Source organism: Neovison vison, chromosome 7 (assembly GCF_020171115.1).
Source record: "Neovison vison isolate M4711 chromosome 7, ASM_NN_V1, whole genome shotgun sequence".
Classification (NCBI taxonomy): Eukaryota; Metazoa; Chordata; class Mammalia; order Carnivora; family Mustelidae; genus Neogale; species Neogale vison.
Window position 1 is genome coordinate 98120159 of NC_058097.1, and position 15121 is coordinate 98135279.

At 39.5% G+C, this 15121-nt stretch overlaps 1 protein-coding gene across 10 annotated transcripts in view; it reads right to left on the reverse strand.

The window, feature by feature from the left end:
• The window catches only part of GRIA4 (glutamate ionotropic receptor AMPA type subunit 4), a 407250-nt gene that overhangs the window by 52176 nt on the left and 339953 nt on the right, over positions 1 to 15121 (reverse strand). For 9 of the 10 annotated variants that reach the window (XM_044257740.1, XM_044257741.1, XM_044257742.1 and 6 more), the window contains exons 10-11: positions 10529 to 10639; positions 2790 to 2996 (exon numbers count right to left, since the gene is read on the reverse strand). In XM_044257740.1, coding sequence (XP_044113675.1) covers positions 2790 to 2996; positions 10529 to 10639 — 318 coding nt within the window. Of the gene's footprint in view, positions 1 to 2789; positions 2997 to 8059; positions 9275 to 10528; positions 10640 to 15121 lie in introns of those variants that run through there. The other variant, XM_044257749.1, reaches the window with a different exon arrangement.

Consider the following 15121-nt stretch of genomic DNA (forward strand, 5'->3'; position numbering starts at 1 on the left):
CTGGAAATGTTACATCGTGGGTCTGGTTCCACGATCTCTCAGCGAGTCCTGGGGGTCGAGTATCTCCTGCAAGAGCTGGCTAACATTTGGGTTCTCAAGGGCTGGAGCGAGGCTCAGGAGCCTGCGCTGTGACCCAGACCACAGGGAATGCTGGTACTTGCAGGACCTGGAAGGTGCTTGGGGAAATCCTTCCCTGGATTAAAATCCATGCACACGAGTATGGCAGGAGCCAGCAGCATGCACACAGAACACGGCGACAGGACTTGGACTTGGTGCACGGTGGCCACAGGCGGGAAGGACATGAGCAGCTGGGGGGTGGGGAGAAGCGTGGTCCTGTGCTCTGGGGCCACCACCAGCTGGCATGCTGAGGCCATGCGTGTGTCCCAGAACACTTACTCCTAACAACGCCAGTAACAAAGTGTGTGAAGAATAAAGAAGCAGTAATAATAACAGGTTCAAAGTGAGTAATTGTACTGTCTAATGGGCTTTGTTGGATAGGAGAGAATGGATGGAGCTTCCCCTTGGGCCCTGGACACTGGGCATTTGTTCTACGGACTAGCAGTAAGAAAGTACAAACATTAAGGAGTGCAGGATGAAAAGCACTAAATCTGCACAAAGGGTTGAGACATGGAAGGTTCCTTTTGGGAAAACGTCAAGTGACAGGGATGAGAGAATCTGACCCCTCGCAAATGAACTGAGGACTGAATACGCTGCGTATTAATAAGCACTCTGCTATCTTCTCTGAGAACTGCTTGACCTTGGGACTCTGTGTTACTATGACAGGTGCTATGGCTGTAACTCTTGGTTAATGATGCCAATCTCCGAATAGCACTTGTTTCTGTTACTTGAACAATGTGGTCAGAGCCCTTGCAAAGGGGTGAGGCTGGGCTGCCCAATGGACATGGACTCCGGAGGAAAGAGATATAATAATCGCTGTAGGAAGTTACTCAGGTTAGTCGCACCATACGTGACTAACTGGTAATTCAAGAAGGATTTTTGGAGATGAAATACCCAATACTATTTTCTGAAGGAAATAAATTACTTTAGTTCACAAGTTTAGTTCACAACTAATTACTTTAGTTACAAGTTGAATAATGTTTACATTTATAATCTATATATAGTCGGGGCGCCTGGGTGGCTCAGTCAGTTAAGTGGCTGCCTTCAGCTCAGGTCATGATCCTAGTGTCCTGGGATCGAGTCCCGCATTAAGCTCCCTGCTCAGCAGGGGCCTTGCTTCAACCTGTCTGCCTGCTGCTCCTCCGCCCTCCCTTGTGCTCATTCTCCGTGTCAAAAAAATAAATAAATAAAATCTAAAAAAAAAAAAAAATCTACTTACTGTCTCAAAAACTAAAAGTATTACCAAAACTTTAAAATATTACCAAGGGACACATGGTTTAGGAATCCTTTTTCTTTGGAACTTAAATCTCACTATCAAACCGTTTGGGAGCACTGTGATAAAACACTTCTTGATTTTTTTAAAACTGCAAAATTTTTCTTCACTTAGGACAACGAACTAGTCAGTTCTTTTTAAATGGATATAAAACCAAATGATTGTTCTTTAATGCCAAACGATTTCCTCTTCTGCTGAGGTTATAGCTACTGTATCAGACTGGCTGGAGAAAGTATGTGGCTTTGGGGTCTGAAATGCAGGATACGGAATCGGGAAACTATCCGCTTGTAGTTCAGGCTTGGAAAGGGAGCCTCTCTCCAGACTCCAGTTACGCTCTCCATCATTCCATCCTTTTTCTCTTCTAGGGAAGGAGGACTCTCATGTAATGATTTCAGAGAGTTCTTATGAGGAGGATGACTCAGAGAGAGAGTGTGCTTTGAAGGTGGAATCTGTGAGCTACGGATTGGCTTACAGGACACCTCCAAATACACTTCAGGTGTGTATGACTTATCGATTATTCGATGACTACAGCTTACTGTAAGCTCTGGGTTTGGCGTCTGGGCTCTGGAACTATACAGTGCGTTACCAGCATTTGGTAACTGCCGGTTTCATTTTGTAACTTCGCAGGGATTGCTGACGAAAACGATCTTGCTCTCATTCAGGCAGGAATGTCTACATTGAATTTGCTCTTGGCTATAAATGTGTATACTCAGCATCCGGTAAAGGGAAGGGTTTGACGTGTAAGCATGTGAGGCCTGCTACGGAATACCTTTGGAATACAGAATTGTGTTTGGCTATGTCTCAGAAAATGATGGCACTGCATAAAGTTTAAACTTACCGTGTTCAGCAGAACTCTAAGAATCTCATATTATTGCTGAATATTTTATAGATGCTAAAGTAGCTTAATAATTGCTTTATCAATTATGTAAACGAAATCTACCAGTAACCCCAAGCAACAAGGACATAAGTAACTAGTTACAATAATGTCCACCTTTATGCTGTTGGGGAAAATATGCTCCTTCCATTATCAAGTAACATTCAAAATAGATTTGTTTTGCAGTTCTTAAAAACAACATGGCTATGGTATAGCAGCATTAGGCTTTCGAGAATTATCATCACAGACACTGAAGTCAATTTTTAAAAAAAATAGGACATCATATCCCAAGTTTTTATCTTTCCTGATTTTGAAATTATGAGGTGTTAGCTTCTCTCATTATTTGGGAATTGTACCATAATGAATTAGAGAAACATCTGAACTTCATATATGCCTCTTTGAATGAACCGCAAATTTGTTAAAAAAAAAAAAAAGTTAACAGGTCTTAAGAAATGGATATATGCCCAGGTAATAAAAACTTTCAGGTTTATATAAGTAAATCCTTCAATAAATTGATTTGCTTACCCCATAAACAAGTTCGCCTACCATCCCATTCCAGATTTTTGTGTCTGCATCCCTTGCTCCGTACTTTCCATCAGGGACAATGGCAATTTTATACTTGATACCAATATGTTTAGCAATTTCAGATGCCAAATCTACACAGTATCCTTCATACTTGTCATTTCCTTCAAACATTTCGTGATTTTTCTTGTACATAACATATGGGGATTCCTATAATGAGAGAAGTAGAACTGTAAAGGAGAAATTACAAAACATTCAAAAGTCTTTATGTAACTTTTCAGCTGCAGAATTTGACAAGATTATATTTAACATACACACTGGTTTTGTGTGGCTAGAAATCAATAATAAAACAGATGAATTTATAAATACACTAAGGAGTATATTCAGTTGCTTTATGTTGGGTACTAAAAGGGAAACCTTTAAAACAGTTTTCTACCCAGTGACTGTTATATACCGAGCCCCGTGACCACAACATGAAAAGCAGGTATTAGTAACTGTCAAGGGAAGGATAAGCCTATCATCTTTGGCAATGAAATTAGTTATTTCTAGAGTAGCTCAAGAAATCAGAGACCATCTAGTAGTTATTCAAGGTCACGGGTCTCCATATTCTGCATCTTTTTTAGCCATGTTGAACTACAATCTCCTTTAGCAAAGGAGCTCCATGATTTTTCTCTGCTCTCTAGCATTTCGCTGGATGCCCTTCTCAGAGCAGGCACCAGCAAGGTTCAATGAAGAAATCAACTCATTATTTAAAACATTTTACATACTTATTTGCCTTAAAGTGGCTTTCCTAAAACTGTCCAGTATTTTTGGCTTTAATGAGGGTTGTGGTCCATGAAGTCTTATTCTATTAAAAAATATGTCTTCAAAGAAAGCTAATAATGCCAATTGTGATAGTCACACACTTCAAGTGATATTCCTGTTTAGTTTTTGAAGTAAGAAAGATAGAAAATAGGATGAATAATTACTGTGAAAATCCTCATAAAATTTAAAGACTTGTGGCTAACAATAACTAGACAGTTTTTAGCTAAAACACACACATACACACACATGCACACACGCACCCCTAAACCAAACCATTTAAAAGGCCATGAACTAAGAGACACATTAGCAAGCAAGCACCTGATTTTAAAAATGGAGTCTAAAGCCACCAAAAGATAGGTCTGGTGAACATGCAAGATAGACCTGCTGGTCACACCTCAGATTCGCAGACAAGGAGTGGCCACCTTTAGCCACAATGTCACTGAGATCATGGATTTATATTTTATAACATTGTAACATAACATCCACTGAGTAATTTTCACACAAAATTCTTCTCTCCTAGCACGTGTATTTAGGGAAGTTGAACTTGCTCCTAAAACTCTAGATTAGACAGTATTTTACTTTACATAACATAGCAGTATACACAAGTTCTGATTTTAAGTACTTCGTAAATATAGAAACTACTTTAAGAAACATAATAAAAATGTAAATTGAATGATCCATAACTTTCTCATGGGGATGCCCTAAATAACTCTACCATGGGCCATTGTCTAGGGCTGGTCCTCGAATAATTCTGCCTTAGGCTAACATAGTCAAAGGACCCAGAACTCTCTCCTGTCTTTGAAATTGATGCATGTATTAACACCGAACTTGGGTAAAGAAAGTTTCTCCACATATAAAGTTAAGATAATTAATTGCCTCTTCTTCAGATAGATGACAACTATTTAGTAGCTTATGGAAAACATCCTCCAAATATAAAGGGTTTTGAAAATTATAAATGTGGTTGAGTTGTTGCAAAGCAGTGTTAATGCCTAAGATATAAAATATTAGTAGTTAAAAGGAGCTAATCCTTCCATTCTCTTTTTCTTGTGACAGCTAATTAAAATGTGGAAGTGTATGTAGAGAAAAGCAAGATCCAAACATCTATAAAATGCTTAAAACTGTAACTGAAATGGCTGTATAGTTATCACTTACAACTTTCACTATAATAAACTTTAGAGTTTTGTAAAGTTGTACAACTACGGCTCACATGCAGTCCTAAGATTGAAGGTCAATTCTAAAGTGTCTGGAATACTTGAGCACTTAGAATTTCAGCCCTCAAATCTATGTAGGACAGTATTAGCTTGTGTTCATGTTTCTTTAGCTAGAAATCCCACCTCATTTGCTCAATTCCCTCTACATTATACAGTGAACAGTTTGCTTTATTAAAAGCTGCACTTATATTATGTACTCAAACATTTACTAAGCACCCACTGTGTGCCAGGCAGTTTGCTGGAAACTAGGGGGTACAAAAATAAGTAAAATGTGCCTCTTGTCCTCTTGTGATTAAGATTATAATTCTTTGCAATAAGGATAAAGGAGTAAGAGTGAGGGGGACAATCATAAAATACAGGAGTGAAAACTAAGAACAGCTCTACTTATTGAGGGCATGCTCTGGATCAGAAATCATGCTAAGTTCTTTAATTATGCCCTTCACTTACTTTTCACACTGATATTTTGAGGTAGGCACTTCCCTTTTGCAGGGGGAACATTTAAGTCTCAGAGAGGGCAAGTAAATTGTTCAAGTTCACAGAAGTAGCCAATGTGGGAACTAAATCTCTTGTTTGAAGTATCTGGAAACTGTTGAAGCTATCAACGCATTTGTCAAAATGCATGCAACGCTTCGCGATTTCATATGATTTAACCAGGGAGGGGACAAGTTTAAGGACATGAATGTCTGTATTATGTGTAAATGATATACATTCTATGAAACTGTGGGTACACAGTATAGATAAAACCTTTCCCTATCTCCTCATATCGTCTGGTACCTATATGGCACTCCATGAATAAAAAAGATTTCCTGGCCCATCACCGCTCCCTAAATGGGAATACCATGGTGAAGTAATTACGTTAGAACTTCTGATTCAGGTCTTCAAAAGGGAAGTAATTATTAAGTGCGAGGCCATCTCTTCTGAAATAGTCATCTGTAAAACTGAATTAAAAAAATGTATTTGGTGTTTTCTTTTCTTTTCTTTTTATTCCCTTTCTGGGCAGCATGGGCCCATCAGGGTCTTTGCTTTCCTGCCAAAGAGACCAACAAAGACTAGAAAACCTTCAGCTTACTGAAGACGTTGACTAGAAACTGAGCCAGAACGTTTGCATAACCAGGGGCATGTGCAGTTACTGAGACTCAGATGAGCGAGGCATGCAGCGTGAGAGAAGACGGTCACACTTAGGGACGTGGGGGAACAGGCCGAGAGAAAGACCAGGCTTTTCTTGGACAAAAGCTCTCCTGGTTGCTCGGCTCTCCTCGCTTTCCTCAAGTGTGTCTCATTTTGCTTTTCTTTCATATTTTAATACAAGTAGCAGATCCTAAATATTCTCCCAACCTCCTCCTTTGCACCAACCCAGCCTGATAATTTTGTCCACAAGTAGCCCTTCTGATCTGCATATTTGGGAAGGATTTAATACAAATGTTTGGGGCTACTATGGGTGAAGAAAATGCCAAATCTTTTCAATGTGATAGAAAATGAGTCCTAGCCAATCGCTAAGGAGGATTTGTGGGGCATCTTCGGTAAGGAGCCCTTATGGAGTTCAGGTAAGTAACTGTGAATAAAAATGGAATGATCAGAGATGTGTAAAATAACCTCTTATTTCTGCCCTAAAAGTCTAACCTACCATCCTTAATATCAACTACTGTGCTCTGTGGAATGGTAATTCCTCAGAAGTTATTTTAAATGCATTACTTCTTGGTGATTATGAGTTTATTACTAACATTTCCATAATGGGTAGTGTTCCACATCTGCTCTGCTATTTCAGGAAAGAAATCAATCTCTGTCTAAACCTGCTACATTAGGGCTTGCTTAAGGAAATGTTTGTGTAAATGAATTAAGATGATTTTCAATCAATAAAGTATTTTCCTATTGAGGATTTTTTTCAGATTATTTGTATTTAGCAAAACTTGTTGAAATAGATACTTATTAGAAAGGCTTTAAGATTTTCTAAACAAAAAATATAATGATTTCAAATACTATCAAAAACAGTTAAAGTAATAAAATCAATAATATTAACCAAAGTTATTTGCTGTGTGTATATTTGCCTTTCTCCAAAGAATCTTACTGGATGCAAATAATTTATCCCATGGATAAAAATTTGTAAAAGGAGAATTAACAGATTATTCAATTCAGAGCTTTAAAATTTATTCAAAAGAAGGTAATTCAAAACTAGTTGAGTACTTAGTCCTTTGGAGGCAGGTGTATGCATGGGGAAAGTTAGTATTTAGTGCAAGGAGGAAAATAAGTATATCTATTTTTGTATATTTATGTACATAGGATATAAAAATATATGTGTATTGTATATGCACATGTATACATGTGGAGGGCAGCTATAAAATTCTACATAGAGAAGATAAAATATCAAACATCTAATGAAAAGGTGTAAGAAAGTAACCTCTGAAAAGATCAACTATGATAAGTAAAACTGCTTTCAGGTTTTTAACACAATTCTAACACTGCAGGGAATACACGTGGATGTATGGAAAATCTTCCTAGAGGATTGTTAACATTCACAAGATGGTAAGAAGTAGCTTCTTAACTGAGCAATGCATCATAAGCATCGTTTAGCTTCAGTCATGAACATCTGGGGGGAAATGGGCTCGGCTGAAATATTGCTTTATCTCTCCTTTTCCAGAGAGTTCAGCAGCCAGAGGACTGAGATTACACGTCTCCCTCCTGCACGCCGCCTTCCCCTCGACCGCTGAGCCAATGCACACTGCACGACTCGGATCTGGCTTCCTTCAGCTGCTGACAGAAACTATTACTGAGGATGGAGAAAGTCAGTAGGACTCACAGTCTCATATACAATTATAGCTTTATGACATTTTTAGTCACTATGTCTTCAAAGACAGAAAACAACATGTGAACTCAAAACTTTAGACCTTTCACTCTTGTAGTCACGATCTCATGGGAGGCGGCTGCCGGTGGTACTTTTACTTGGATTTAGCCAAGCAAACAGTCAGCATGACCGTATTCAGGTAGAATAAATGAGACATTAAAATGAAGACCATGTTATTGATAGACAATACTGTCAGAAGAAAAAAATAAATTTCAACAGTACAGGAAGCTGGAGCCCCATTTTATTTCAGAATGATATCTAGCCTACGTATCTATTGTTTGTTGTCTGCTTTCTTTCACTGGAATAGAAACTCATTTGAGTGCAGGACTGTTGTTGGTCTCGTTCTCTGGCATGTCCCTGGGCTGACAGTGGTGCCCAGCACACAGCAGACGCTTAATAAATATTTATGGATGAATAAATGAATTTCTCAATCAATTTTATTTAACAACAGCATATATCATTACAATGTGTCAACATATAAATAACAATATACACCACGGAAAGACAAATGGGAAGAACAGCGACGCCATATCAATTTTGATCAAAGTGCGTGATTTCCAGGGCGGCAACACTCTCAACCTTGTGTGTCTAGAGGGATATCTTGCACAGACAAACGATGTCAAACCAGCTCCGTCTGTGTTGGGAGTTTTCAGCTGAATTTGGGAGATTATTACATGCAGGTGCCAATACCTCATTTGTCTACAAGGAATCATTATTTCTTTCAACATGAATGAGATGTGGAGCTTCATAGGTCCCGGACGACCATTTTCAACAAAGCAAAGACAAGGAACACGTTTAGGGAAAGGATTCTGGTATTCTTTTTTTTAATTACTGAATGATTATGCAATTGCAAAGCCCAAAGAGGTATTATTATATGAAGATTACATTTTTATACAAAAGACAAATACTAATATTGCACTATTTTGATAGCAAAAATATTGATGATATCATTGTCAAACAACATCTTTACAGAATATTCTTCATATATAAAGGAAACAACTAATTTCTCAATCATTTTAACTGTTTTGGTAGCATGCTTTCTGAAAACTAGCCATGCTTGCAAACTGAGTCAATATTTTGGTTTTAAGAATTCTATCTCCAGCCCCCTTGATAACAGGGATGGAAAGAAGATTCTCTACATTGTACCTATAATGCACATTCAGACACTTTATTTCACACAGAACAGGCAAAATTGCAAAAGACCTTTAAAGAAAACAAACTGGGCATATTCAGAAAACAAGCACATAAATTCATAGATATTTACTTTTAGAAAACCTTCACTTGGAATTAGGGGTGATGTAATTCCAGCTTTATATACAATGACCTTATTTCAGGATAGGGGAATTGCTTTGTCAGAATTGCTAGGTGATTCTCTTTCAACATCTATGTATTTTCTTGAGAAACAGGAGGATTAATTCTTCTTTTGTTCTAGTATCTCAGAAAAGTCACAGAACTTAAAAAAAATTTTTTTTTCTGTAGTCCAGAGCTGGTCATCCAAGAAGAATCCCACATGAAAAATTAGCTTAAATTTACTACAGGAGAACAAGACTTGAGCCTTAGTTAGGAATGGTCGAACAGCGTGGAACTCATTTCTTTCTTGATCAATCTCTTAAAATAGGATTCTTCATCAGAGGCTGAAAAGAGGAGGACTGCACTGAAGTATGACTTTCCATTACTGTGTTTTTTTAGGAAAAGAAATATATATGTATATATATACTGCTTTTCAAGTCCCATGCAACCATTACACAATTAAGCTAGAAGGAGTGTATTTTGCACTCTTACACGAAAATGCTGTCGGCTGGCTTGCATTCTAAAATCAAGTTCCCATCAAGTCTCAGCGGAGTAACATGGCACAGAGGCTGCTCACTGCAACATATGAACGCTTCTCTCTGGCATTTTCATGCTTTGACCTCGGTGCCCAAAGTTTTGGAAATAACTTGACGTTACTAAAAATCAAAATTACATAAGCTAAAAGCTAAATAACATAAAGTATTTCCACTTTATTTGGAGTAAGGGCGTTGTAAGTAATTAAAAACGTGTTCTGCCTAATGAGACGAAGCTGAGCCTATAGATCACCGACTGTTGATCTCCTCCGACCAGCACGCCCGCAAAAGGGCGTGCTTGACTTCCGTAGTTTTCTATGATTGGGAAGTTAATGTCTTTACGATCTCTTTGAAAACATTTCCTTAACATTTAGAGTTGTTTTTACTTTATGACGTGACAGAATGGAGCAATCGTACTTTCCTTAAGTCTTAGAAGTCTGATAAATTTATTGTGTATTTGTCACTGGTCAATGAGAAAAATAATCGGTGCAGAACACCATTTTACATTAAAAATAGAGAACAAAATTTATTTCTAAAGCATTTAGTTGTATAAAACATGCTCATTTAAATCTTTACATTCATAGCCCCACTATTATAGACAGACAATGCATATCATTATTCAATGATTAAAGTCCTTGAAAGTGATCAGTTTTAACACTATCAACTATTATTACACTGATGTCATAAAAAACAGCATGACAACAATAATGTGGTGTTTATTACCACATGTTTTTATGTGACTGGTTGCTGAGTCTTCATGTTCATTCTTTTGTCCTTTGGAATGTTAGCATTTCATCCATTTCTAACTAGGGTGTGACAGTTTCCATTTTTAACATCTGAGCGTCTTTCCAAGAACAACATTGCAACAAAAGATAATACAAATGAAGGTAATGAATGTATTCAAAGGTCAGGGCAAACCTATTCAGAGCCTCAACAGACTTCTGCAGATCAGAACACCCGTGTTGTCCCAGCTGTGATGCAGCTCTCACGCCATTCACCAAAGCTGGGGACTTAAAACTGCCTGTGGACAAGACGGAACAGCATAAAGCATAGACCAAAACTTACCATAATTGTGGTTACAACCACCGTTCTGTTCTCAATAGCTGCCGTGTCATTGCCAAGAGTGGGCACATCTTGAATCAAGACCAATTTATCCATGTCATTCCAGTAACCGACCTGCCAAACAGAGAAAATTCTTGAAAACACATTTTAGGACAGTTTTCTCTAGTTCTTTCCGGAACCATCAGGGGTATTAATAAGTAAGCAAACAAACTTAAAAAAGAGACAAAAAGGAGGCTTTGGAAGCCTTCTAATTGATGATGAGCCAAATACTGCCTGGTTGTACATTTGGCAACTTTTCAAATTTACAGTCTTAGAGCAGCCAAAACATTGGGGAAGGAGACGTTCCGAAAAGAATATGGATATAGACAGAATACCATTTTATGTCGATCCTCTCTTCTAATGGGATTGACTGGAACCCTCTAAAATTAAGTTACATGATTTTATCAGTGATGTTACAGGTTTCACTGTAAAGGGAATATGTACAGGATATTTTTAAGCAAAAAAGACTTGCATATATAAGGCAATATAGAAAGAATTTGGGGTTTTACATAACCTAGCCACTGGGTAAAAAATCTAACCATTTCTAAAATGCTAAATACATCAGAGGTTAATATTAATGAATAATATTTTCACTTGTAAAGATGACACTTAAATTTGTATTTAAAAAAATTTTTAAGTTCTTATATTACTTTCTCACTTAGAGGAGAAACAAAGTCCTTTCTGCAAAATATATTTAGCACTTCGTTAGGTACTTCACAAAGTAGTAAACTCTAACGGGGTCCTAAAGGTAACTGAGGGTTCTTTGTATCATGCCGACTACTAAGTACTAGGAATGGCTGGCTACCACTTAACCGCTTGCTCTGGGACAGAGTCTAAATACGCATCTAAAAGTTTACAGAGCTTGGGTGGTTTCAGTTGCTGAAGTGTCTGCCTTCAGTTCGGGTCATGATCCCAGGGTCCTGGGATTGAGTCCCGCTTTAGGCTCCCTGCTTCTCCTTCTGCCTGCTGCTCCCTTCCTGCCTGTTCTCTCTCTCTGATAAATAAATAAATAAGATCTTAAAAAAATTTAAAAAAGAGTTTATACACACAGCAAATGTAGAATAGAAGTAGGTGCAACTGTGACCCACATGTTGGAGAAGAGGACTAAATAACAGCAGGTTACATACACTGCATGAGGTGATCACGCTCCAGAGGGGCCAGAGTTCCCAACTGAGTTCTCTAAGACATCAAGTCCACACACTTGGCTGTGAGGCTCCACAAGCTACCCTGATGCGTGTACACTGAATGCATGCCAAACTTCTTTCTTGAATTTATGGATACACCTGATCAAACTCCAGTCTCCATTACAATGTATGTAATTGTTTACTGGTCTGTATTTGCTGTTGGTTCTAATATGTTTTGGGAATCTCTCCTGGCTTCCTTCAAGTTTCTTGACTGTCGTGTCAGTATTTGTGAATGTATTCAAAGAAAGTAAGCAGTAACGTGTCAGAAAGAGGCACCGTCCAACACAAATGTCACAGACATAACCACAGAAGAGATGGAGGAAATGAATTTTCATTAGTATGGTTTTCTGTAGCTCTTAGTTTGATATGCAATTATGAACATCTATCAACTCAGCAACAGTTTTCAAGTGTCCACAGGAATCTATTGGTAGCTAATATTTATTTAATAACTCAGTGAAAAAGTTAATTTAAAAACAAGTATGCCTTCGAGATGTACATACATCGTCATACAGCTTCAATTCCTACAGGTATTTACAAAATAAAACATCAACAACATGTCAGTTGCCTCCTGGTAAGTCTCCTTTCCTCATGACGATTTACATGACATGAAAATAACTTAGCACTCGGCTCCAAGGCCGCCGGCCTCCAGATCTCAGCAACCCGTTCTCCGGGAAAGGCATTTTTCTTTATTAATGAATTCCCAGAACAGGAAGACCCTAGATTTGGGATATTCTGAAGAGTTTCAGATGTTGGCAAGACCTTGACATTCTGCATTTAAAACAGCTTCACAACTGTCTACCTTAAAACATAAATTATTTAGAAGTGCTGACAAGCTGAACTAAAGAGCAAAATTCTACCTAACTATATGTGTTTCCCTTGTATCTACTTGCAATTTTGTGAAAAAAGGAGGCCGTGGTTTGGGGTATGGGACCATTCATGCTAGATCCCACTGGGCCAGAGATGCACTGGGAGGTGAGTCAATCAGCGGGTCACTTCTTGAAGAAAGGAATTCTAAAATTTGGACCTGGAACCTCACGCGAGATGGGGTTTCTCTCTAGTTCTTTACAACATTTTACAATGTATTAAGAACTTTCCCCATGCCTGGTCTCATTTCATCAGACAGGGAAGTGGGCATTTTTCCTAGAGACAGAAACTGGGTGAAGAATACTTCTGGAACGCTAGAGCAAAAATGTTAGATTTCAAATCACTAAACTGAAGGTTTAGTCAGAAACATGTTTGTCTTCTTGGCACTCCTAAAGGTGAGCTGTGCATAAATGCTAGCACGCAAGGCGTAGCCATCTCTGTATTTACAATGGCCTTTGCCTGCAATGGAGGGACTGGGTTCAGAAGGAGCCCCTGTTCTGCTCAGAGCTTGTTCCTTGGAGAAATGACAGGACCAGACCTGCCCCCCCGCAACACGGCTGAATTCTCATCTCCATCCTAAAGAGAACTCTCAGGGGCTCCGGGTCTGACAGTATTTCACAGCCATCAAGACAGTGAGCTCTGGAGCTAGGTGAGCCCCAGTTTCTATCTCCCTTCCCTATATCCTTTGGGCTGAACACCCCTGGACAGATTCCCTGGTTTCTCAGAGCCTTACTTTTTCCTTTTCTTTAAAATGAGAAAAGATATATCTCACTTTCACGTCGCTGTGAAGATTCAATATAAAAATGCACATCAATTTTCCATTTCTGTGCGTGGCATATCACCTGCTCTCAACACAAAAATGTTTACAATGAAGAGCTCCTGCAAGCATGCACACTGGGTTTCAGGGGATCCCATGGGGGCCACTGGGCGGGGAAGACTCTATCCCACTTAGGAGCCAGGACCTGAGAAAGAGCTGGAATGAGTCCCTCAGTCAGTGCTCCTGTTACAGAAGTCAGACAATCTGATGGGCAGACTCTGATCTATTTTCAGAGACAGTTCTCTTGCTGGCAAGTGTTCAATTTACAAGAACGATTGCTCACTTTTCAGACATATTGCCGAGTTTCACCAGCAGCACATTTCTCGTGGAAGCTCATTTTTAAGCTTAATATTCCTGACAGAATGCCCAAGTTGATCACTGCCACAGAAAAACAAAGACAGATGAGCCTACACGGTTTTACACTTCATATTTCTATTAAGAGTCTTGATGGGTGTCGGCTGAGTGCAAAGACCTTCCTCACTGTCCTCACTCACACTCTTTAACTTCCCCTAAAAAACCCTTAATTGTCCTGACCATCAGGCCACAGAAGGATCAGGGCCATAAGCAACTCCCTTGATATGACCGTTTTTAACCACCGTTCTCCTTTTTACATTATTCTTTCTTTTACATAGAGGTCATTTTGCTTTTGGGACTTAGTTTTATGAATTATGGAACTTTTTTTTTTTTTAAAGATTTTATTTATTTATTTGACAGAGAGAAATCACAAGTAGATGGAGAGGCAGGCAGAGAGAGAGAGAGGGAAGCAGGCTCCCTGCCGAGCAGAGAGCCCGACGCGGGACTCGATCCCAGGACCCTGAGATCATGACCTGAGCCGAAGGCAGTGGCTTAACCCACTGAGCCACCCAGGCGCCCCTGAATTATGGAACTTTTTTTGCATTTCAGGAAGCTTCTGTTTTACTGGCCAATTGTGCGAAGTCCAGTGTGTGGCAGGATGGTCCTGGCTCCGCCCGCCAGTGAGGCCATGTTTTTAGGGGCCTGGGGAGTACTCTGTCTGCTCCAGAGCGGCCAGAAGAATGTTGCCCCAAATGGGCCTCCTTCTGTCCTGTTGCTGGCCATGAGCGGACAGAGTGGGTAAAGTTGGTATAGGTGTGGAACTCACTACATTTCATCTGGGAGCACATCTCATTGTCCTGCTGTGGGCAGGGTCTTTGGCGGGGGACAGTCACCTGTCTCCTGAGCTCCCTGAGCTGCATCCCTGTATTAACTGGCAGACTAAGCTCAAGGAGATGTCACTGAGAGGCTGGAAAGCAGGGGTGGTTTGCATGGCAGCTCCAAATCTCTCCTCGCACACCCAAGAGCATGTCCCATGACACACTGGAGCAAAACATAACTAGGAGAGCCTCTGACCTTCCCATCTGTGACTTCAACGGTCCTGCCTCTCTGACTCGCTTCAAGTTCTTGGGCCTTCCAGCTTCCATATCTGCCTGCCTGCCCAAACACAAACGTGCTGGCCAACGTTAAAGCCTACCTACTCCATGAAGCCTTCTTTGATTTGTTTTCCTCCAGCTGCAAGTAATCTCTTCCTCTTTAGAGTTTCTATATGCCTTCTCTTTTAACTGTCACCGAACTTAGATTCTACCCCACTGGCAAGTAAAGTCCTTTACAGCAGGTTCTGCTCGGGTGGGATGATGATGCAGAATTGTTCCGGGGACAGACACACCTGAATTAAAA